General features: G+C 34.0%; 3 protein-coding genes across 9 annotated transcripts; all 3 read right to left on the reverse strand.

The window, feature by feature from the left end:
• Positions 1-232: 232 nt before the first annotated feature.
• On the reverse strand, positions 233-8,860 carry LOC108466885 (transcription factor Pur-alpha 1-like). Its single transcript, XM_017767240.2, has 4 exons — positions 8,138-8,860; positions 1,183-1,323; positions 806-1,045; positions 233-721 (listed from the first exon to the last, which is right to left on the reverse strand). Exons 1-4 carry the CDS (start codon positions 8,459-8,461, stop codon positions 569-571), a joined length of 858 nt encoding a protein of 285 aa, XP_017622729.1. The 5' UTR covers positions 8,462-8,860; the 3' UTR covers positions 233-568.
• Positions 8,861-14,977: 6,117 nt separating this feature from the next.
• On the reverse strand, positions 14,978-17,006 carry LOC108464924 (probable polyamine transporter At3g13620). The gene has a single exon (XM_017765213.2). The coding sequence runs from the start codon at positions 16,685-16,687 to the stop codon at positions 15,293-15,295; it is 1,395 nt and encodes a 464-aa protein (XP_017620702.2). The 5' UTR covers positions 16,688-17,006; the 3' UTR covers positions 14,978-15,292.
• Positions 17,007-17,439: 433 nt separating this feature from the next.
• LOC108466976 (serine/threonine-protein phosphatase PP2A-2 catalytic subunit) lies at positions 17,440-26,066 on the reverse strand. 7 transcript variants are annotated; one of them, XM_053027886.1, is made up of 12 exons: positions 25,458-25,532; positions 22,896-22,952; positions 22,646-22,724; positions 22,062-22,145; positions 21,783-21,851; positions 21,547-21,618; positions 20,541-20,612; positions 20,409-20,449; positions 19,636-19,702; positions 18,518-18,709; positions 18,305-18,394; positions 17,440-18,216 (listed from the first exon to the last, which is right to left on the reverse strand). In XM_053027886.1, exons 6-12 carry the CDS (start codon positions 21,592-21,594, stop codon positions 17,950-17,952), a joined length of 777 nt encoding a protein of 258 aa, XP_052883846.1. In that variant the 5' UTR covers positions 21,595-21,618; positions 21,783-21,851; positions 22,062-22,145; positions 22,646-22,724; positions 22,896-22,952; positions 25,458-25,532; the 3' UTR covers positions 17,440-17,949. The 7 variants fall into 7 exon arrangements, 6 of the variants coding, with proteins under 6 accessions (XP_052883846.1, XP_017622889.1, XP_052883845.1 ...); XM_017767400.2 differs by lacking the exons at positions 21,783-21,851; positions 22,646-22,724 and having other exon boundaries at positions 17,440-18,015; positions 18,109-18,216; positions 25,458-26,066; XM_053027885.1 differs by lacking the exon at positions 21,783-21,851 and having other exon boundaries at positions 22,680-22,724.
• Positions 26,067-26,353: the final 287 nt, after the last annotated feature.

A 26,353-nucleotide genomic window follows, 5' to 3' on the forward strand; every position in this document is an offset into this window, starting at 1 on the left:
CAGAGTTGAAGAATAATAGAGATTGTGGTTCATAATGAATTTAAAACAAAATAGAGAAGCATTCATTAGGGCCACCTAAAAGTAATACTCATTCGTTGGGGCTGCTTTTATCTTTTTAAAATTCGAAACTTTTTTACCACAAGCACAAGATATGAAATCAATTTGTGAATCAAAGTATGAGTCTGCTTCTCAATACTAGGTTAGAAACCCAAGAGGCAACCAGTCCAAGCTATTTTTGTTTAAAAAGTGAAATAAACATTCCGTCCTGAAAAAGAAAATTACACATGAAATAAGCTTATTATCAACAAGGTACTAAAGGTGGCTGCCACACTATCAAACTGACAAATTATAATCATCCAAATGGTGTCCGTTATTCCTATGAAACTAAACTTCACACACCATATCTGTGTTGATCAAACAGATAAAATGGGGATTATTTTGAGGCTTGAATGAGAACAGAACAATCACCACTTATCAAACAACTATTACAGGGCTCGAAGCAAACTTTGACAGAATCACAATTATTTATTTCATCCAATTCACACCATGTTCCCGCTGGCAATGCCATTCACCTTTGAGGTGGATCCACGGTTCTAACATTTGCGCCACTCATTCCTTCAATGCGATCCTTTGTAATCTCCACAAAATGACCCACTATTTCGTGGAACTGCTTTAACCCTGACAGTGGGAGAATGATAGAAGACCGATCAGAACCTGCAACCTGCAATTGTTGAACCATTCTATATCAACCTACTCCATCAAGACCCATTATAGTGTTCATGTCAAGAAAAGAGAGAGACAGTACTTCTGATATCCTCAAGAAATGTCCTCTGTTGTTGCTCCCAAGATCAAAGAAAAATCTCTTCTGATCAGCTCGGATCACCTTTGAAACCCCCATGTTACCAATTTCATCCTGTGCTGGCAACTCCACTGATCTGTCCACTTTCAATTCAGAAGTTGAGGCAGGCTGGATGTGTCCAGATATGAATCCAGCCCCTACATCATCTGAGAGCCCAACAAGACGTTCCGATGGTTCCGAGCTTTGCTGTTTCAAAAAACCGACATAGACATAAAAACAATCAGATGACAAATTAAATGGGACTATATGAAAAATTGAAACCCATATAAGAGAGCAGAGAAATTGTAAAGGAACAAGTATAGAAATGTAGATCACAAAGATACCTGATTGGGCAATACAAAGAGTCTTGATGCCTCATTGATATCTGCCAATATGTTCCTAAATGCCGCCCACCCTTCATCTCTGGTACTTCCTGCAGGCACAATAATGGTACTGCGGTTCCTGCTGACAGATGCTTCAGATACCTTCACAGATACTCTCATTAGAGAAACATTTAAACAAAATAAACAAATAAATAAACTCTAACTCTTGATTTTTCCCATCTTCCAAACAAATAAATAAACTCTAACTCTTGATTTTTCCCATCTTCCAAACAATTGGTCTTGAATTAGAACATTTTTTTCTCTATTTAATGATATTTATGAGTTATTTATTTATGCTTTGTTGCAATGAATGTTCAAGGTCCAAAATGAGGAACCTATGTCGCTCTCTCACTCTTCATTTTTTCTTTAACTGCCCATGTTTCACATAAATCCAATATATGCAAATGCGCATGTTAACACTCTGAATGCAAGGAAAAACTTAGAAAACCTGAACATTCTTGTCTTGGACACGCACTCATATCCGACACACACTCGAATCACAGTAACACAAGCAGAAACAACCTAGGCTAAGCAAGACCAAGGCTGTCCCCTATTTTCTCTTTCTTGAAGACTAAGAAGAATGCGTATCAGAGTTGATTCCCATATTACTTTACAGGTTACATTTACAGAAAGAATCAAGATAATCTACTTATCAGCCTCCAATCACAGCTTAAGTGATATTCATAACAACCTAATGCAATAACCCAAACCACTCAACAACCTAAACAGCTGGACTCAACTAGAATGACTTTACCAAAACTCAACCTGGACATTTACCTAAACACAGCCCTCGCCGACACTGGTTTCCCACCATTGACATTTCGGCGGTTGTTGACCAAATAAAAAGTTAAAGAGTAACAGAAATTTCTCCACAAACTTTAAGTACATATTTGACAGTTTCTTCATCCGTTTCTGCTTTTATTTTGTAAATTTCTTTCCCCTGAAGAGGCAATTCAAAGATAAGGACCAAAGAGAATTTACTTTCTTACCAGAGAGATTAAAGCAATACTCAACTTTTTTCTAGGCCTCTCACAGGAATTTACAGATAAGCATCACAGAATATCAAGATTCCAGCAAGTTCCCCAAAGGCGGTAAATACACATTGCAAGGCAAGGAATCAGAGACATGTTAACAGCATATTACTCTCCACATGCAATGTGGAAACATGATGACTACTGAATTTTCACACTTTGCTATATAATCATAATCAACGGATTAATTTTATTAGAACTTTTTGTTCTGTGGAATCTAGATTTATTGTTTCTAATCTTTCCCCAGCATTTTTCCTCAAATTAGGTGTTAAAGGTTGCTAATTCTTTTGGACTTACCGAATAGTTTTATGCATACAATGAGCATATTTCAAATATTACTCATTTTCATGTCTTATAAAAGAAGATGCTTAGTCTTATATTCTGGAGAGCCAGATCATGAAACTTTCTGTTTTCGCAAGTTTAGTTACGAAATAACCACTTTACAAGGAGATATCAAAATGAGTACAAGGAAATATACCAGTTTATAAATTCATATCCAGTACAATAAGATTCTTAAATGAATTGCATTCTATAAACTTGACAACTTGGAATAATCATGAAACTATACTCAACAAGGTTAAAGAAATTCATCTTTATCAAGATTCAGAGATTGTAAATATCTATAAAAAATATTGTTTGAGTAGCTTAGTGCTTGTTTTGAAAATTATGTAAGGATTCTAGTTTCATCTACAGATTCAAGGTAGAAGAACAGAAGACCTGCTGTAAGTTCTAATTAAGCTTGGCTGAAAAAATATGTGAAGTAAAATTTACTCTCAGCCAATTGCTTACAATTATCGCTGTAAAAGTTGTTTCTCAAGCAGCAGAAGGAAAAAAGAAAAGCAACAATTAGGAAGAACAAGAAGAAAATATGTTAGAAAATAAGTTGTCCCAAATTCATTGCTTGCAGTTCCATCATTTCTTGTAATCCTTCTGTTTGACATTGGCATCATTTGATTCATTTCTGAATCAGTTGCCTTCTATGAATCTATTTGGAGTTTTCCTTTTTTGGGTAGAGGGAAAGAATTTGCAACTGAGTGTTTGCTGGCTTGTGAATCCACCTGTTTATCCTTTAATATTTCAAGTCTGAAAATCAAAGGATCTTAGGCCTGTCTAAGTCTATGGTTTTGCCAGTAAAATGATCGACCGTTTACCCATCTCATTTATCAACATATACAAGTAACAGAAAACAGTTAAAAACAACCGAAGTTTGTGGTTGAATTTTTTAGTAGTTTTCTGACGACACTGGGGCTTAAGGAACAATTTCATTCAAGAAAAGGGCATCATACAATAACAACACATGATGTTGTATTGTTATAGCCAGAAAAAATCTAAATTGTCTAAGGCTCAATCCAGTAATGATAACTATGAGAACTTCACATCACTGTAAATAATATAAAGATCAGTTCAGAGATTTATGGTTACCCATTAGCATGAAATTAGATCACTCTGACGATAATCCTGCTTTTAAGGTATCTCACACATAGTAAGATGACATCTGATCAATGTTTTTCCACATTATTAAGTTGTTTACAGGAGGTGCCTTATTAAGGCTCACAGGTCAAGATTCAAGAGAAGGCTAAAGATAAATTGAACCCAATGACCAACCCAAAATTCAGCCAAAAATATAGTTAAGAACTTTAATATACTCCAGAGGTCAACAACAATAAACCCGATGCGCCCTAAAACAAGCTAACCAAGATCCCAATCCAATAACTATCACTGGGCTAATGTGCTAAAAGCTGAACTTTACCACCTAAAAGCTGCAATGAACTAAGAATTCAAAACTAAATCCCTATATTCAATTTCAACCTTAACCCAACTTATTCAAACTAGAAGAGTTATAGAAGCAAAAAATAGAGCTTAGAAGAGAAAATCTCAAATTTAAAGCAATAAACAACAAAGTGTTATGCGCTTTGGCGTAGGATCTAGTCACAGGTCTAGACGAGAAAGAATTCTTGCTTCAACCTATGGTTACTCAAAAAGGCAGATTTGTCCTTGACTGAACCCCCTCTCAAAATAATGTTTCTTTTGATAGAATAATTGCTTACCTCTTTATTTCATATTGGCAGCCTTTTATAGACTGTTAATAACAAATGAAAGAGTCCTAATTGACATAAAATAGAATTCCTAACTTAGAGTTTATGAAGGAAACAAAAACCTAATATAGTAAAACTAAAACTCTTAGTAAACCTGATATAATAAATAAATAAATAAAACTAAAAACTCCTATTGCAATTAAAGTGTCCATATCATTACTCCCCTTCTCGGAATTGAGCTTCTCCTCAAGCTCAAATTCAAAATAAACTTCAGAACTTATCCAAAATCATCTATCTCATCATCATCTTGCTTGCCTTCAACATCTGGTACTTCTATCCAAAATAACCTTTTACACTTGTGTCCCATGGAATAAGACTCGTCACAATTATAACACAGCCCTTTAGCCCTTTCTTTCCGCCATTTCTATCCGTGTCAATCTCTTAATAAATGGTGCAGAAGAACCTATTTTGCCGTTGTTCTCTGTTGGTTCTATTGTTTGTCCCCCTCCCTTTGCAATGTTCTGAGTTGTTGGAATGATTGAATTGCTGTCAGTGTTTTGGGAAGTTGACCAGTTTAGATTGGTTTGAGATAACATGTTGGAAGAGACTTTTTGTTTACATTCCAAAGCTCGAGCCATATTCATTGCAACTCCAAGGTTTCCTGGTTGTTGCATCTCAATATCAATTCTAAGTTCCTCTACCAATCCAGCAGTAAAAAGGTTTACTTGTTGTCGAGGTTTAAGATCATTAGTCCTAGCAAGTAGTGATTGAAATTGGCGTTGACATTCTTCTACCGTCCCAGTTTGACTCAAGTTTGCAAGTTCCCCCAAGGGGTTATTACTCATAGGTGGCCCAAACCTGATATGACAACACTCTCTGAAGCGTTCCCAATCCAGATTTGCCTCCTCTTCTTCGATTTGATCAAACCATAATTGTGCCTCTCCTAAAAGATGGAATGAAGCTAGGCCGACTTTGTCTTCTTCGTTGGTCTGTTGATTGCCAAAAAAATTTTCGCATCTTTTTAACCATCCTAAGGGATCTCCAACCCCATCATAAGTGGGAAATTCCATCTTAGAGTATCGTGGCACCATGGCCCCACCATGTTGCGAATCTGAATTTCTTTTCTTGCCTCCATTGCTGCCTTGTTCTTCATTATTTTTTTCTGAATCCCCTTTCATTGTCTTTTGGACCGAAAGAGATAACATCGCCACCTGCTCCTCTAATGCTTGTTGCCTTGTAGCCATTTGTTCCATGAATGCCTCCAGCTTGGCTGTCAAAGTTTTTTCGTCACCCATGACAGTTGGCTCCGATACCAAGTTGTTATGCGCCTTGGCGTAGGATCTAGTCACAGGTCTAGACGAGAAAGAATTCTTGCTTCGACCTATGGTTACTCAAAAAGGCAAATTCGTCCTTGACTGAACCCCCTCTTAAAATAACGTTTCTTTTGATAGAATAATTGCTTACCTCTTATTGGCAGCCTTTTATAGACTGTTAATAACAAATGAAAGAGTCCTAATTGACATAAAATAGAATTCCTAACTTAGAGTTTATGAATGAAACTAAAAACTAATATAGTAAAACTAAAACTCTTAGTAAAACCTGATATAATAAATAAATAAATAAAACTAAAAACCCCTATTGCAATTAAAGTGTCCATATCACAAAGTTACAAGTCTGTGAGAAATAATTGAATTTTAGTAGTTTTTAGTTTAAAACTAGCAAAAAAAATGTGTTGTTTTATGGTGATTTAGGTACCTTAAAGGTCAAAGAATGCCAAGAATCAAAGGAAAATGGAGCAGTTGGGCAGGCCCCAAAGGCCACGAAGAAATTCAGCTACCTTGGGAAGTAGGCCCAGCATTGTGATGCCAAACTGTGAAATTTCAAAGATTAAAACTGTGTTTGACTCCTAATCAAGGGAAATCGTGTACTTTCACCCCTTGGGCTCACCACTATAAATACCACCTCCAGCTCATATTTTCAGAGTTAGTTAAGGAGGAATTAGAGTTAGAATAGAAAGAATGAACTTAGTGTTAGACTAGCAATTTAGATCTAGAGTTAGGAGAAGTTACTTCATTTTTTCGAGATGAAGCTTTCTTCCATGGAGCCTGGAGGAGGCCAAGATCAAGCTTGAAGATCATCAAGTTTGAAGAAGAACTTGGAGAATTGAACATTTATAACTATTCTACTTTCATTTCTTTAGTTTGATTTTGTTTGTGATGTTGCTTAGATCTAAGATTCTTGTGTAAGAACGATGAACTGAAATTTCTAGGTTTTGATTTGTATTTGAATTCTGTTATGAAATCCTGATTAATTCTTTAGTGTTATCTTTGGATCTATCATTTCTTGCTTGTTTAGTTATTGGACTTAATGCTAATTTGTTGATTGATGCCCAAGTAATTATATCATGATTAACTACCAATTGAGATGAAGTTAATGCTAGCTTTTAATAACTAAACAACCTAAGTTAGTCTTGTTCAAGAGAGAGAATAATGTTGATCCAACCTAGAGATAAATAAATTAGTGACGGATTCAGTGAAAGTCAATTGGAAAGACTTCGATAACTGGATCAAGCAAGACCTAACCGGAAGTCTAATTAGGATCCTATCTCATACTAAGAGAGAAGGTAGGTACAGCAAGCTTGAGAATAGCAAGATATGAAATTAATAGGAGGGTTCACGAATCTAGATCCATTTGTTTACTTGATCTATTCAAAGGAAAGCTTGAGTCAGTTGCTAGCTGCTACTCTAATTTCGATTTTGTTAAATCTGAATCAATCATTTGAATAGAGATGATTTTGTGTCTAAATTTGTTAATTAGATTGTGTCTATGGAACTTTAGATTTATTCTTTGCATTTAGCTCCCAAATATCTCCCTGGGGATCGATTTTTGGAATACTTCCATCTTATATTACTTGACAATAGTCCATAAGCTTGCATAAATTCAAGGGTTTATTTGATCGTATTATTAGCACAAGCCATGCTCTTGTAATCAAACAGTCATCATAAAAAGCAACCACAAATAAAAACTAGGAAGCTAGAACTAGGAACTTAGCGCATCAATACAGCATTTGATGCACTGAAATGAAGTCATTAATGCTAGCTAGAAAGGCTAAGATAATCAAGCATCAAAGCTCAGGCTTTCTAGACAAGAAATCACTAATATCATTCTTATGGAGGAATATTCTAAGTTGCAACAAGCATTTCAAGAAGCTGATCCGAGGTTCAAGCAGCTTCATTTACTATGAAGGAAATATTAACCAAAATATGGTTTTTGAAGATAGAAATTGAGCCTCAACAAAGCACTTTTGTTGCTTGAAAATAGAAGCATCAATTGAAGGTATGAACAAGTGGCCTAATTAGAAAGAAATGAGGTAGCTATCATGCAACTTCAGTGTCTAAAGTAGTTTTAAAACTGACTCATCTCATCTAAAGGTTTACACTATAAAACTTATTAATGAATATGTAAACTCATGGGTAGAGTTCAAACATGGGAAAGAAAAAGGTTCTCGACATCTTAGAGATGCGCAATTAACAGTTGGGTGACAATTTCCTCCGCAGCCAGTCGTTCTAATCAAGCCAAAAATCCTAATTCAAGGTTAGTAAGTTCATTTTTCATCTAACCACGAAGAACGGGGAATACTCTTAAATTACTTTAAGAAGAAACCATAGCAGCAGCAATTGTGTTGATGAAAGACAAGAGACATTATTCGCCACTCTAAAATTCAACATCATATACAGGAAAGAGAAGATTGGAGCAAAAAATCTTTAACATCGAAAGAGAAAACATGAGGAATTGGAGGGGAGCGACGAAAAGAGAAAGACGAGTTGAATACAGGTGTTGGAGGGATACCTTCAAAAAACGACCCCTGCGATTCTCGCCAATGTCAAAGTAAAAGACCTTAGTGTCGAGCTGCAATTCCTTGCTGAAGAGGTCGTTGTCGTCGGAGTTTACGTAATAATTGAAAAGGTCGAGGAACCAGGAGATGCCAGAGGAGGGGACAATGATGGTGGACCTGGTAGCCGATGTCTTTTCCGAGATTTTCAAATAACGACCGCGTGGGTTCTCCTTGAGATCGAAGTAGAACAGCTTGTGTTCCACCTGAAGAGTTTTGCAAAGCAGTTCCACGTCGTTTCCTCCTCTGTCAGCTCCGCCGCCTCCTGAATTCCCTTCCATTATTGTTATTTTTTTACCAACAGCCTATCAAAACTCGGCACCAGCTGCTACCAAAAATAAACGGGAAAACAAAATGCCTAAGCTAGATCCCAATTCTTTCTAGATGAAAACGAAAACCCCCCTACAATCTCTTTACTTTCTATTACATTAAGCAGTAGCAGGCAGGGATTTTGATTATGTTTGTTAGGTTTTGGGTTTGAACGAACCAGCCTTATTGATGATGGTGACGGATTTGACCAACTCTCTCACTCTGTAGCTCTAAGTAAATATTTTATTTATTTTATCTAATCTGTGGACTGGACTTGGCTGTTTACTTTATGCTTTTGCCTTGGCTCTCTTCTCTTCGTTTTCCGTTAAAGGTTGGTTGGTTACTTCTATTTTACACATTTTAGTATTTCTAGTTTCTTTATTTGTTTTTGGTTTAATTCGCATCTCATCGGGTATCAGACTTCTTTAAAGATTTATGTATTTATGGGTCTACTTTTAGTACTTGGGAGACATGTAAATTTTTATAATTATTTTAATTAACATTAATATAAAATTATAAAATCAGAAAATATGTCGATAATAGTTTTTTTTTAAAAACAATATCAAGATTAGTAATTAAACAATTAAATTTAACTAAAAAATTTAAGTATTAAATTGAAAAAAAAAGTATAATTTAAAATGCAATCTTTCAAATAAAATTATATTAAGCTATGTGAATTATAAAATACATAAGATGAACAAGACAGATATAAAAACCATTACCTAAATCATGGAAAATTATATAGAATATTAGATGTACATAAACATATCAATATTTATATATAATAAATTATTTATGTAAATTTCTGAAAAAGAAACATATTAGACAAAACATATAAATTTGTATAATATTGAAATCAAATTCGTCAAATTATTTTGTTGTGAAATCTCTAATTTCTTCTTATAAGGAGATTCTTGAGATAGTAAATACCCAAAATGAGCAGGACAACTTTTTTAAGTTTTAGTGTAGATTACATAAAATTTAATCTTTTAGGTTCCAACTGTAAATTTCAACTTATACATTCAATGTCTAACAATTGAATTTTATAACATTAAACAGAAACCTTCAATACATAAGCTCTTTAATGGTGTTTGCCAAAAGCAGTGAGGACATCCCCTTAGAAAGATATTTAAGGAAGTTGCGATCTAAAACACGCTTATTTGTTTCTCTAAAAGTATAATTCAGAGTCCTCAATATCTGACGCATCTTACATTTTATCAATTAAAGTAATATTTGCTTCAATTACGAGGTTCATATTCATCAAGTTTATGAATATCCCGTAGGGCCCATAACTTTGGTTTCACTCTTGGAATATGTTAGTAGTTTAGGGTAAATTAATCAATTTTGTTTCTTTTAGATTATATTTTAGTTATTTATGTTTAAAATGTTATATTTTAGTCACTTATATCAAGGCTTTGCTATGAAGTGGTCATTCTTCCGTTAAGCTCTATTACCTCCCTAACGGTAGTCCAAATGAATTTTAATTGTAAACTTGGATGTCCAAGTGGGAAGATAATAGGTTTTGATTCAATAAAAGTGGAAAAGAAAACTAAAAAAAAAAAAAAAAGACCAAAGGTTTTTCTTTTTCAGTTCAAGGTATAATTAATTTAAAATTTTCAATTAATTAAATTTATTTAATTAAAAATCTATTCTCATCTCATCTAGACATCTAAGTTGGCATTTAAAACTCATTTGGACTATCACGTGAAACTAAAGTTAGGGAGGTGGAGCTTAACGACAAAGTGACCACTTTGTAACAAAACCCTAACGTAAGGGACTATAACATAGCATTTCAAACATAAGTGACTAAAATGTAATTTGAAACCAACAAAATGACTATTTTTATAATTTACCCTATTTTATAATGTTAGTAGGTAATAATATTTCATTAATTAAAAAGTCTAATAAATTATGATTGTTAATAAATAGTTGTCTTATAAAGACATAAGTTTATGTAAAGTTATTTTGTAAAACAACACAATTTTCTCATTAAAATATACATTCCTATGAATTAGATGTCAATATAAATGATTTTCACTATTCTCTTTGGAGCGTTGAAGGCTTTGTTTAATTTTTATGCATACAAAAGTTTTATAGAAAGTGTTCTACAGCCATTATATTTTAGTAACTTCATTTTATTTTCTCTTATTTAAATTTCTAATAATCTTAAGGCTTTTATATGAAATGCATATGATAATTCAATACAACATTATATGGTAGACAAAGGAAGAATAATGGTTGGTCTCCATAATGCATGCTTTACGATTGAGTTTGAAGCAAGAATTATAAATCACAAATGTGCAAGTTGTCATGAAAATTGTAAAACACTGTGAATATGGGTTTTCATGAACTATGATACCTATAAGTAGTAGTACATACCATCGAATTACAATAAATCATATAATAGTGTACTAAAGACAACAAAACTGTAACACCTATTACCTGTATTCATCACCGAAATAAGGTACGAGATATTACTGGAGTTTACCGAATTAATTTTCTGTTATTACGAGTTAAATACTATTCATTTACCAAAATATGTCATAACGTCCTTTAGATGGGCCTCCAAAGCCCAAAACATATTTCGGGACTAAACCGAAATTAAATTGAAACCATAGGGAATTTTTCGCAAAATCCCAAAGTTTTTTTTTTTTTATAAGCTCAATATAACCTCTTTATAAATACCCAACCTTCCCTGAAATTTTAAAACCGAAACTATTCCAAACCAGCCAATCCATTTCAACCAATTTCATACCAAATCAGACTTCTATTATAATTATACCATTTAGCATATTCATCACTCTTTACTTTAATACATATTCTTTAAACAAGTATTAGCATTTAAATAATCGTCGAACCTTATACATGCCATATAAATTAAAAAGGAAATTTACAAAAGCTATCAGAGATAATCCGGATAGTGTGATCCTCAGTGTTGATTCGATCCTCCGTATATTTTCACGTCAATCTACAAGAGACATTGAATACACTCAAGTAAGCTTATAGAAGCTTAGTAAGTTCATAGGCATAAAACATAAATCTTACCAAGCATTCATACACTTAAACAATATACACAATTACTAAGTTCACCTGTCAACCACAATTTCACATGATGAATTCATTTCATTGAGCTCAATTTCAAACATCAAATATCCAATCGTATTCCAGCATTTAGGTTCAACTACCACTTACCAACACTTATCAAATTAGAGAACGCCTTATGGATTTGAGTACGTTGTTCACTCGTTGTCACATTTCACTTTGCCATATTTGGCACTCTTTATCACTTTGCCATGTTTGGCACGCTTTATCACTTCGCCATAGTTCAACTATGGACTTGCACTTTCACATTTTTCACTTGAACACTTTGTCACATTATCATAGCTTAGCTATGGCCTTACACTTGAACACTTGCACTTTGCCATGATATAATCATAGTTTCATCCGTCAATTCGTTTCTATTCACTGAACAACGTACTCAATCCTGCGTTCTGCTAAATTTGAACTTTTGCTTCAATTTTCATATTATTACAATATCCATGATTCAATAACAAATATATATAAAAGAATACATTTAACCATTCTTAGTTTAGCAAATAATTATGAAAGTTCAACCATATGAACTTACCTGGGTCGATTTACAAAATTTGTGAAAGTTCAGGGACTAATCAACTACTTTTTCTTTTCCTCAAATTGCTTCGGGTTCTCAGTCTATCATTGTAAAATCATTCACTTATCAGTATTGACTTCACCTTCACTCTATTTTATATCCTTAATGTTTATAACCCGCTTATAAGTAACATTATCTGTAATTTCACTATTTACTTATGTATATTCAATGATATCCATCCGTGTCATAGTCACTAAATTATTTTTATCTTGAGCCACAGAACTCCAAATTAAGATCCGCTAATTTTTCCTAAAACTAAACTCACATATCTTCTTATCATAAAATTTTCAGAATTTTTGGTTTAGCCAATAAGTACAGTTTATTCTTTAAAGTCACCCTTATTCTGCTGTCTGACAGTTCCGACCCTTCTTCACTAAAAATTACTTATCTCCTCGTACGAGACTCTGATGATGTTCCCGTTTGTTTCTCTTGAAAAAAAAACTCATTCAGGATTTTAAACATATAAATTTAAGCCCCTAATTATTTTTCTCCAATTTTTGATAATTTTTCAAATTCAGAACAAGGGAATCAGAAGTCACTCTGACCTTGTATCACAAAATTTATTATATATCATGATTTACAATTCCATTGCTTTCACCATTTCTTTTATAAGAAACTAGACTCAATAAGATTTAATTTCATATTTTATTCATTCTCTAATTAGATTACTACAATTTTTGGTGATTTTTCAAAGTTAGACTATTGCTGCTGTCCAAAACTGTTTTAATGCAAAATGTTGATTTCCATTTTGCCGCAAACTTCACAGTTCATACAATTCAATCCTTGCTCAATTAACCTTTCAATTAAGCTAATTTTTCTCAATTAATACTTTACCTAGACATTATAAGTTATTTCAAAACTATTTAAATTTAGAATTTTCACATAAAAACCTAACTTCAAATTATTTTACAATTAGGTCCCAAACATTCACTTTCTATTCAATTCTTTCAATAAAATCAGCATATGAACAATTTAAAGCTCTAATTCAATGCTAAATCATCATATACTTCCAGCACATATTCATAGAAACTTTTAATTTCTTTCATAGAATCAAAAACTAATGAATTCAATAACTGAACCTAGTTGTAAAAGTCAAAAAAACACAAAAATTTTAAGAAATAATCAAGAATTGAACTTACTTGCAGTAAAAATATGAAAAATCAGCTTAAGGAAACCCTTCTATGGTGTTTTTGCTGATGAGAATGCAGAAAAATAAAGAGAAATCTAGATAATTCTACTTTAGTCCTAGCTTTATTAAGTAAATTTTGCAATATTCCAAGTTTGCCCTTAATTCATCAATTTTCCTGTTGATTTCATCTTGCCGTCCAGCTCAAAAAATTTTGGGTCTAATTTCCTTTTAAAACCCTCCTTAATAGTCACCTAAGTTTTCCAATCACTATTTAACTAGTTTTGCATTTTTTTCAATTTTGTCCTTTTTAACCAATTGACTATCCAAACGTTAAAATTTTTTAACGAAATTTTAATACCAACTCAATGACACTCCATAAATATTTCTAAAAATATTTATGGTTCGGTTTATGAACTTGATGTCTCGATACTTCAGTTTAGACCCAATTTACTAATTAATATCTTTTTAAATCACAAAATCCACTAATCCAAAAATTCTATTTTCATCACACTTGACTCATATGTATTTATTTATTAAATTTCAAAACTTTTTTTCGAATTTAGTAATTTCGAATCACTGTTTCTGACATCACTAAAATTTAGGCTGTTACAAAAACCATTAATAAAAGTGATAAAAAAAGTGATAGGATAAAAATAATTGATAATATTTTTATTTGTGGAATGGTGCTTGAATAAATTAGAAGATATAGACTGACGCAAATAAAACGTTGTTAAAGAGTTTTAGCAGCACAAATCTTTAGCAATTGCATTGTTTCATGGGGTATCCTATTTGACCATGGAATAATTCTTGAAATCTATAGTGACGTTTTATATGCTTATATCGATTGATTTTTGTTTGTCAATTTTTTTGTGTGTTTAATATTTATACATCTCAAACATGAAAGAAAGAAATAAAAAAATTATTAAAGTGCAAGTGTCTATTCGTTTTTGGAATAAAAATGTTCGTTGCTTTCAACGGATTTAAATTTTAAGGTAATCATTGCTTTCAATAGTCAATCTTGAATTTCAAATGGTTATGAGTTATTCATTTGGTTGATTAAATAACCAAATAGTGATATTACAATATATTGTTTCAATAGATTTAATGTCAAATAGAGATAATCATTTGGAGTATGAATTCAAAACTAAAAAGCGATTTTGTTTTAGTCAAGACACCTTAGTAACTATTAATACGTTATATAGAAACTTGGTTTAAAGTTGGATTTTTTTATTGCTTCAAGTAATATTATTCTTTCTTTCATAAGGTTATATATACATAACTTGAGATATACATGCAAGGAAAATAATTTTGAGAGTAGTTATAATTTATATATAATTAAATTTCTACACTCTCATATTGAGTTCATCAAAAGTTCTAAAATTTATAGAAAGGTAATTTTTCAAGATATCATATGGTTGTTGTGCTAGTAATATTTCAATAAAGGTGGATAGTTGGAGGCCTCCTAATTATGTAAAAATAAATTTAAGAATCCACGAAATAGTAAAAGATGAATGAGAGAGCATATTGATATATGATATATTGAATGTTGACTAGTAAAAAAATATACATTTTTTCACATGGTGGGTGTGTTGGTTTCTTTAGAACAAATCAAAGAAATTTTATATATACCATCATAGTGTAGTAATATTTGATATAATTCATTGTGGAATTTTACAAGATAGATTAAAGTTATGGAAATAGAATGGTAAAAAATTATATTAATGAAAATTAAAGTTGCGGCTACAACTGATACCAACTATTTCCCAAAGAATTAATTAATGAAAATTAACACCTAAGAGCTAGAAAATTGAGAACACTAGTTTTATATTATATTACATGTACGAAACAAATTATAAAACAAACCGGCCATCTACCTACGCCAAGCTCGTTTGAGTGTTGTCGTAGTATTCATGTTTAAAAATGTTTTGACACATAATAATATTTTTTCAACTAATATGCAAAAGAAGACACTAACAAGACAAATTGTATTAACTTGAAATGTGATCATCTTTCTTCTTCATCTTCAGCAACGCTGTAGTTGAGTACCTTGTTTTCCCTACAAAATTTCATCAGAAAGTACCATCCAATGGCGCCAACAGTCATGAGTCCACTAACCAAATACACAATTTTAGTGGCAATAACCATAATAACTACAAGGAATGCAGATGGGATTAAGCACATGAGAACTAGTCCCGGAATCCTGAGAGGCACCCTGTAAGGTCTTTTTATTTCTGGCAACTTTCTCCTCAACCAAACAAAAGAAGAAAACTCCAGAAGCATCCCTAAACTGTACAAGAAATTTGCGGAGGATATGATATCAGTGAAATCCATATACGACATTCCAATTGTGATCAAAGTTGAAAGCAGTATCCCCACCCAAGGAGTGTTGAACCATTTGGATCTGCTAGCAAAAAGCTTGGGCAGGATGGCTAAATTTGCCATTCCCTCCAGTTGATAAGCACAGCTGCTTAGTTGAGCTTCAAATAAGCCAATCGCTGATAAAACAGCACCGACTTCCATCCACACTTTTAGCCACTTGCCTGCAATCATCTCAGCAGCGTCAGCATGAAATCCAGACCCCCAATCACGTTGATCCACGGAAACAGCCCCAATAACCGCGAATAGTGGAACCAGGTAGGCTAAGCAAGTGAAAACCACTGCCACAAGCAGAGCTCGAGGAAATGTCTTCTGGGGATTATCTACTTCCCAAAAGTTCAAATTCCAGAAAAGCGTGTTGAAGAACAAATTCCAATCTCTTTTCACACCTTTCGGACCTAAACTCAGCCATCTATGGGGTTGGATCTTGGGCATTGCTATGAGAGACATTATAACGAAAGGCGAAAGCGAAATAACGCCCAGCAAAACTGAAGCCCAACCAACGATGGCTAATCCGGTATAGTTTACAAAAGATAATACCAGCGTGGAAATCAAAATAGAGATGTGGCGAGGCCACCCCGACTCCAAAGGATGAATGATCTTCTCCAGGTAGTCCACGCAGAGAACTGGGAAAGCTGCGATGTTAATGACACCACTCAAGAACTTCAAAGATCCCATCAGGGACCCACAGAATGGACCGAACGCACGTTCAGCCCAAATAACGAAGCCTCCATTACCAGGAAAAGCAGTAGAAAGCTCAGCCGTGATGAGAGCTTCAGGGACGCTCCAGATAAAAGGAAAGAGGAGGAAGCCCAGAAGGGCCAAGAGGGGTCCCGCAGCCTGGACTGCCGGCTCTTCTCCATAGGGACCGCCGGCAACTTCAAAATAGATGAGGAAAATTAGAGGGATCAGAGTCAATTTTTTGGGTGTTTTGGGGGGTTGTTCAGATGGGTGGCCTAGATTTTCTTCGTCCACGCCTGGAGGTGCCACCCCGTTCCTTGACTGGAGTTCTTCCAGTTGCATGATCGTTGACTCACCAAAGTTTGAGGGGAGGGAGGGATTGTTTAGTACTAATATAGTATGAGAGGAAGTCAGAGCCAAGAAGATTTGCTGTAAAATGTAGTCAAAAAGAAGGGGCTGGTGGTGGGGGTGGGGATGGGGCTGGGGCTGGGTTTCTAGAAATTCAGCATTCCCATCTCTACTTTTACAACCACTATTTGTCCGTTTTCTTCTTTCAACATACGATACGTGCAGATTAAATCAACGAGATTCTCAGCGTGAGTGGTGTACTCAAGAGATGTAAATTCCAAATTTGGGCATCAAATTATTAACAATCTCAAACACAAACAGTATTTACAATGGATAGAGAAAAAATTAACAATCTTCATTATTTGAAAAGTAGTTTAGTCGTCATATTTTAGCTTTCTTAACCTGCAACTAGCATAAATTTGCATCATATTGTATCATTTCATTTGGATTTGCATTTTTACGTTTTCGGTGAAATCCTCGGGCAAAGGGAGGAGAAAGAAGACGGGCCTCCTCTCCAATTCATAACCTAACTTTTGGGGTTCTTATACCATATTCCATGTTCAAAGATAAATCTACTTCGAAAATGTTTGTGGTTGCTGCAAATGCCATTGTTGTTGGACAGGATCATCCAGAGTGATCTTTGGGGAAAAAAGGGTGAAAAAGAACATCTGTTACTGTCCAAATATCCTTTAAGTGTAACACAGCCAAAATGGTAATTCATAACACGGCCAAAAGATATCCCAAAATTTTAACCGAAACCAAAATTGATGCTTCTCGATATACATAGGGGTACGTTACCAATAAAATTAGTCATTCACATTTGGAATTTTGAACAACTTGAGCCCCTACAAAGTTTCAAGTGATTGGAGCACAGGAAGGGAAGTTAAACATACAAGGAAAATGTTGTATCTCTACAGATCCCCAACCCCAATCCTCAAACAGTCCTCCTTTTAAAAACAAAAATTAAAAGGAAAATAAATGCCATATTGTCTGTCAGTCAGCTGGAAATGGTACATATATATAAGGCCATATAGTGTTGCCCAGCTTTTCTGACTCTTGCGTAAACTCAACCAAAACTCAATTCAAGGAAACAACCCAACCAACCCTCACCAAGGAAGCAGCCTCACTCACTAGCCATGTACAAGCTTGCCGCCATTGACAAACAAATTGCATCATAAATTTCGCAACAGCCCTCGGCGCAAACCCACTGACGGGCACAAGCCACCAGAGATTCAACAACGCAACGTTAGTGTGCTCTATAGGAAGTAATCAGGTGTCCTCCGGGTTACATCTGGCTCTCCTCTCCTAGGAGCTGGCTCAAACTGCAACAACAGATACGGACACATTGCTGAAGTTAAGAGTTCATACACAAGCCAAAATGAAAATATTGAGCAAGCAGCATGAAAACAGCACACCTGAATAAACGTATGACCCTTGCAGTCATCAACTTCCAGGATGGAGGCCATGTTTCCACATCGATAGCAATAATTGGGTGCGCTAAATATAGTAACAACCTTTTGTTCCTGTCGAAGAAATGATATCATTTACACAAATTTCATACCAAAACTAAGATGCTTCTGGAGAAAGCACCAAAATAGAGGAAGTACTTACATGACCCCAATTGTATCCTTCCATTACCAACTGATGAGCCCTAGCAATAAGCTTCAAATTGTTTGTATGGTTAAATTGCTCAGATATGTCCTGAAGATGTCATAAAAATTAACAAGCAAGTCCTCGGACTACTTGAGAAAAATGAAGGAATAAAATCAAAAAAGGAAGCAAAGCTAAAAATAATGATAATAATAATAACAATAATATTAATACTTGGCCGAAGGTATATCCAGCACCCCTTGGAGAAATACCCCAACCACAACGATCATCCGGATCAGACCACAATAGATCACACATGGGACCCTCATGAGGGACTTCTTGGACACGATCGAAATTACGTATGTTATCCAAGGTTTCAATGGATGGCGACAATCCACCATGGAGACAGAAAATTTCAGATTCAACCTTCAAAACAACAGAATCTCTGCAGCTAAGAACCATTAACAAATACCATGCTTTTCACGGCAACTGAATTCAGTTGCCAAAAACTAAAAGAACTAAATCAGAAGTTTGTAGTAAAATCAGCAGCATTTGCTCAGATTAACTTAATTAGCTGTTTAGTCAACTATAATATTAAGCATACAATTGAAGCTTTCAGTGATGATTAGAGCTGCTGTTTTGGGCAAAGATTACTAGATATAAAGACCAGCAAAACAAAAGGTTCTGGGGCTATCAGGAAAAATGATGAAAAAACCAAGCTAAAAGTGATGGCAGTATCTTTATTTTGATTAGTATTTAGTATGATATGGAAGAAGTTGAAAGGTTACATCATGTAGTAAATAAGGGGTCTACACCAACTCCAGATTAGAGTTGGATACAAGTACGCCTCAAACAAGGATATGTTCGACTTTTATAGTTTTTTCTTATATTTAGAGGGTCTGAACTCCACAAATCCATTGGTCGCGAGTAAGGCAAGCAGTTCATGAAAAATGAAGAGCAGCAAGGGAATACTTGCCAAAAGTCGTGCACAGTATTGAAATAGATCAACCACATGGTGCTACGTATCTCAAGTATTTGAGCTACACCCAGGTTAATGTCCTAATTTCAAGTAACAGCCTAAAAAACTTATCACTTCAACAACATCAGACCATAAATCAAGATTATTGGAACCGGACCAGACCGGCTGGTCCGGAGAAACAGGTTGAATTGGCTGACCTGCGAACCAATACTGGACAGTTGAACCAGATTTTTCCATTTTTAATATTTTTTATTTTTTATGAAATTTTTAAATATTTTATTTTATCAAACCAGTCAGATTGGGAACCATGGCCTAACTGGTCCAACCACCACTCTGGTTACCAAAACATTGCCATAAATATGAAAATACTAACCAATGCCGTTAGCGGAAAATAGTCAAACAGATCAGTAAAGATCTTCCAAACATTAGCATTTCCGTACCTGCAGATAAAATAGAAAATGCAGCTTCAAACCCAACCAAAAATTTAATAAGAGAAACTTGCTAATCCAAGAAAATGAATGAATAATTAACACAGGACCAGCACGCGCCATTAAAGTAGTTCCAAATAATTTTGACTACATAACTGGTTCTGTAAATTTCAGAAGAATCATCCAGTATTCAATCGCAGGAAACTTCACATGTACTTTAAAATTTGAAAACTGCATGCAAAACAAGCTTGATTCATGGATATGGACGACATCCCATTGCCTCAGCACTAACATAACACATTATTTTTCTTAATTGAACAATTGGGCAATAAACTGATTTAAAAAACAAAGTTGAGTTAGTAAAGGAAGATATGGCAGCTATTAAAAAAACATATCTTACATCTAGATCATACTTTTTAAAACAATCTTCACATAGTGCCCTATCATATGTCCTCTTTGTTTTATTTATTTTCCACATTAGCATGTTGCGTCAAAGCTGGACATTGACAACAAACTATGACCAAATCGCAATACAAAATTAATACTTAAGCCTGAATACCTTTGCAAACCACATAAATAAATGAAATGAATGACAAAGGACAGATACGAGGCAATATTTACAATCAAAATAAAGAAAGCTCGCATCAATCTCAACCCTAAGAAAGAAAGTATCTCTGCACACAAATAAATTTATATAGCAAGATTCTAAGATACTCACTTCCTTAGGCATTCATCATAAAAGCCATACACTTGAGTAATCTGCGTTTAAACAAGACATGAAACAATAAAGACGATGTAACTGGCAATGAAAAATGGAGAACATAAATGACGCACAAATAACATAGCATACCTGACGGCTCTCATGATTTCCCCTGAGAATTGTTATCCGTTGAGGGTAACGCACTTTGAGGGCTACCAAGAGCTGATCAAGAATCATCACAAGCAAATTAAGAGTTGCAACCATAAGAAAACACAATTAATTGCAATCAGTTAAGTTCATTGACAAATCATTCATAGAATGAACAAGAATATTTATAGGATTATTCCTGAGACTCCACCTCCTCCAAACTACTTATGACAACAGGAAAGAAAAAAGAATTGATTATATATTATAATCCCTTTGTTGTAGTGGTCGACCCACAAGTATGGTAGGACATGAAACCCAAACAGCAGATAGAACTCCAACGCGAGGGAAGTAGAGGCATATTAAGTAAGAACAAGGTTTCAACATGCTTTACAAGGTATAAAGCTCTGAAATAATATGTTAAAGATAAAAAAAAACAAGTAGTTAATCAAACTTGACCCATTTCAACAGATGAAAAACTTTGCCATAATTCAGTTTTAGCATCCAAGTGATCAGCTCAAATTGAGTACCAAGCACGTAGGTGTATTTGTGTGTTTGCACAAAAGTTTATGTATGTGTGCATGTATGTGTATATATAGATACACACACATGCACACAGAGAAATCAGTCAACATTAAACATACCTACCACCTAATATTAATAAAAAATTAAGCGAGCAATGAAGTGCTCAGCTCAGTAAAGAATATACTAAGCTAATCGATATTTCTGTAAGTGTGCACGCATACACGCATCCACCACCTAAGATTACAAAACTCGGTCAAGACTGCATGGAAATTCATCAGACAAAAAAACTTAATCAAATGGAAGAGGAGCAATGAAAGTACTATAGCAACAAAGTAAACATCCTTATCTTCCAAAATGACTACAGTTTAACTAACAAAAATAATGTAGGTTTCTAGCTTGGAATAATCACTAATAGAAAAGAACACAATCAGAAACAAGAAAATAAAAAGTAAAATATAGGAAAAACAGGATATTGTATCGTACTTACCGTTACAGTTTCAACTGAATAGTAACCACGATCAACATAATCTCCCATGAACAAGTAATTTGTATCTGGACACTGACCATGAAATTTGCCAAAAAAACAATATATTAAAAGAAAAAAGAACACTGATATCAAAATAAACTAAATAAGAAGTCAAACTAAGAAATACAGATCACTGCACCGAAATCTTGTATGAATAGCAAATAAGTAAACAACTATCCGAATCAATTCAAACTCACAAAATATGGAAGTCATTCTGATTCCCAGCGCAATATGTTACATACAGGCATCAGTGTTCCAAGTTCCAACTAACAACATCCAACAAATTAATGAAAAAAAAAAAAATCTATAGAGTTGAAATATCATTGGCTGTGGTTGATAGCTGTGAATTGTGCTATTGATTTATAAATGATTGTCGAAGAACAGATAAGAACAAAGACTACATTCATTGCAAATAGTTCAAAACAGTTGGCATCACATTTGAAACACAAAACAGCAGCTTCAATCAGATAAATTACCTTCCCTCCAATTCGAAAAAGCTCTGCAAGATCATGAAACTGTCCATGAATATCACCGCATATTGTAACAGGGCTTTTGACAGGCTGTGTTGCACCAAACATAAAAATATTCAAATCATAATAAGCCAATCATATATGTGATGTGGAGGAACAGGCAATTCATGGATCATTAAAGTAATTTCAAGGCTCCAGTAGTACGTCTTAAAACTAGAAACTTAACCAAAAATTCAAGGTTCACATAGGAACACCCCAATTGTTAGAACACAACAATTTAGGTTTTGACAGATTAAGTTCATATCGTGGAAGGAATTGGCAGGGTTTTATTCTACAAACCAAAGCACAGCGGGCTTGTATGCATACCAAAAGATAAAATACGTAGAAGTTAAAGATGCTTCATTTCAAAAGACGGGAAGAGACACGAACAACTATGAAAGCCAAATTGCTATAAAAGCATCCAAAGTTCTTATTGTTCCCTTTTCCATTTTCAATAGAGTATCAATTGTTGAACAAAAACTTTTGGCGTCTTTTAACTTATCATTCATCATGGGAAGAAAGAAAAGATTTTAAAGCAACAGACTCCGTACATTTTCTTTTCGGTAAAAGAACCAGAGACATTACCACCAATAGAAACAAATCTTTAGCAGCTCAGATCACAGAATAAAGCTGTACTAAACCAAAAAAATTTTAGTCATATACTTGAGAAAATTAAAAATATATGCACCAAACGAATATAGGCTAACAGAAACATAAATAATCAATAAAGAGATATTATCTTGGGGAAGGGGGGAATAATAAAAGAGAGTGGCGACAAAGACAATGGATGATAAGGCAGACCTGAACATTGCTTTCGTCCATCAGTATCTCCTTAGCCTTGTCACATAATGCCCTAACCTAATTTATATAAATAAAAAAAGAACCCACAATAATATCAGGCACAAAATGGAAGAGAATTATTATCTACAAAGAGGGGTGAGTAAACAATGAATTTTAGCAAGCCAAAAGGGGAGCACATTAACAAGTATGAAAGCTGATGAGACATTAACCTAAATAGATGTGCAAGGCACAATAAAGGCACGGGAAAAAAGGTCATCCAAGTGAAGTTGCTAATTTCTACAAATAATAACAAATAATAAAACAAAATTGCACTAATTATATTTAATAACTCCAATTGTAGCTATACTATTATAAGACCCATAAGCAATATCAACTCAATTGTTGAATAGACCACAACAGAATAAAGTTTTTTAACAACCACGAAGCATGGACACAGACATAGACACGTGACATGGACAAAGTGACATGGCAATTTTTAAAAATTAAAGACACTGGTACCGCAGGACATGACAATGTAATGTATTTTTATACTTTTATTAATATGTGAAGAAATATCAATTGAAATTATTATTTATTTTAATAGAATTAAATTTATACTAATCTTACTTTGGATGCAACTGGGGCAAGTGCGTTTGAAGTTATAGTGCAAAAATTGAAGTAAGTTGAACAAATGCTCAAATCAGTTCCCTTTGAATCACCTCCATTGAGGTGAGATTTCCCAACTGACGCAAATTTTTTCACTGGAGGGTTGAGCACCAGTTGCTGCAACTAGTGTTTATACTTATAAAAATATCACCAGTTGCTGCAACTAGTGTTTATACTTATAAAAATATCCTTTCTTTCATCTATATCTCTGTCTACTATCCCTAAATAATAACCTATTTACTGATAAAAACTTTTTTATTCCAAATATATGTTATAAACTTCTTATCTGTTAAATATTATTAAAATTGTTAAAATTTTATATGTTAAATATTATTAAAAATACTTATAACATAATAATCTAAAATATTATTTAAAGAAATAATTACATCACTAACAAAAATTCAAAAATATTATTATACATATTATTTTATCAATAAATTTTAAATTGACATATTTTTAATAATTTCTTTAAAATGATATAATTTAAATGTTCTATTATATACAATTTTAGCCCAATGTTCTTAATCGTAATTTTCCATTCTCATCTCAACACTATAACTGCATTTGAATCTAAACGCATATCCATCACAGGTTTCAATCCCACTGTTACGATCTCACTGCCCATCCAAAGGCACACCCTTAATTGATAAAACCCACCTTATAAATAAAACATACTAACCAATTAAAACTCAAATGACTTTGGACTATTACCCAAAAAAATGACGACTAAAATATCTAGTATAATTCATTTTATTTTTTACTCTCTTAAACTTTCCGGAACCTTCTGTACTTCTCTTTTCTTAGGCATTAACAAAACTATGTGTTTTGTCATTAAAGGAAAAACCCTAGATTATTCTTTCTATATAAAAAAACCTTCTTCTTCATTCACTGCCAAGCTCCTGCTGCTGCTTCTTTTCTCATTTTTCATTTGTCATTTTCTTTCCAAAGCTTCATCCACCCACCAGCTACCTTCTTCTACACAAAAGTCTTCTTTCCAACCTCCATTTTTAAGTTGAAAACAATTTATCTGTTCCGCTGCTTGATACCCATGTCAGGACCATATTTGAGCTTTTTCTGTCCCAACTCTGGCATGCCCCGTACATTTCCTTTTACCCTCAGTAGATAATGCAATGCATCACATTTAAAGATTAAAAAAAAAAAAAAAGAAACATAAGAGAAGCCTACAACCCTATGCCTTCACAAAATGCATGTGCCTCAATGAAAGTTGGCTTTTGCAAGCTAAGTATTGCCATTGGCGCCTAAATATGGTGCTTGACTACACTAAAATAACTGTTAATATAAGATCAATGCAGCAAGCAAGAAATTGATTTATCACAACCCAAATTACAGCACCTCGCTCTTTAACAAAGAGCGTTCTATTTACTTCAGGAGTTAGACAAACAAGGCTTGTGTAAAACTTCCTATTGTGAGAAGCCTAAGCGTGAACAAATGCAACAAAAAGGGTAACTGATACCCATAGACTTCGCCAAACTTGTCGAGAAATTCAGAACATTTCTACCCTTCTAGTCTCAAAAACCAATTCTTTAGTCAATTGAATATGGTTACCATACGAGAAAATGGACGAACAAAATGGATCAATATCAGTGAAAACAAGCAACACATTTAATTCCAGGAAGAATATATACTTTTTTCCTTGGGAAATGAAACAAAGCCAGAAAATGAACAAACAAAACGAATCAATATCAGTGAAAGCAAGTGGAAAAAAAACATAATTCAACAAAGATCTTATCTTGCTTTCGTTTTCCCTTCAAAGTCTTCGATAAAATAAAATGGATCTGACCCGATACAGAGAAAATACTAAACAAAAAATGGATCGGTGGCAAAAGCCGTAGATCAAGCCTCAAATGAAGAAATCCGAAACAGATCCGTTACGTTGGGGGAAGAAAATATATGTACCTCCTGCTCCGATAAAGGCTTGCACTGCATCAGCTGGGATATCTGCTCGTCCAGGTTCCCATGCGAGTTCGAACCCACAGAAGACTCCATCTTTCTTTTTTCTGTTTTACTCTTAACCCTAGATTACCAAAATTTCCTAAACTAATACTTTTGAATTTGACGGGAAAAAGGAAACCCTTTACACTTATTTCTGAGAAGCGGTGGATGCTCAGCGAGGGGAGAGAGACTTCTAGTTTTCTTTTTCTGTTAACAAATTTAGTTTTCGTACTTTTTTTCCTCTCTAATAATAATCGAGTTTACAAATTTACAAACTGTTTGGACGGGGTCGAGAACGGTGAGTGGAAATAACGAATCCATCATAATGGAAATGATAGGTGTGATGGAGGGTTTTGATGTGACCGTGAATTAGACGACTCCAGGATTCGCGTGGGCTGGTATTTTTGGTGGCTCATTCTACTACTAAACTAATTTTATTGTACTGAAAGTAACAGTGGTAACCGGGAGAGTTGGCTTTGTGCGAATCTCACGCCCAAGGTTTGGTCTTACAATCCGAAACGAAAGTATTATGGAATTTGGAAATTTTGGTTGCAATGAAATGGGACTGCTTTTAACTTGTAAGCTTCATAGGCAGCAAATTCAGTGGTGAACCCTACTTTTGAGCAAGTAGGAGCGTTATTCGCTTTCTCACTAACAGCCCATCCAAACATTCATCCAAACATTCATAGCAAGGGCAAGTTAAGAAAAAATGTTTAGGTGTCAAAGTGTATTTTTTTATAAATTTTAAAGAATTAAATTAAATTTTTATAATTTTAGAGGAGTCAAAGTGTAATTTTACCTTTTAATTTAAATTTAAAAAAATTAAATTACCTAAATAATATTTTTTTATTTTAGGGGGC

Source organism: Gossypium arboreum, chromosome 5, assembly GCF_025698485.1.
Source record: "Gossypium arboreum isolate Shixiya-1 chromosome 5, ASM2569848v2, whole genome shotgun sequence".
NCBI classification, from domain to species: Eukaryota; Viridiplantae; Streptophyta; class Magnoliopsida; order Malvales; family Malvaceae; genus Gossypium; species Gossypium arboreum.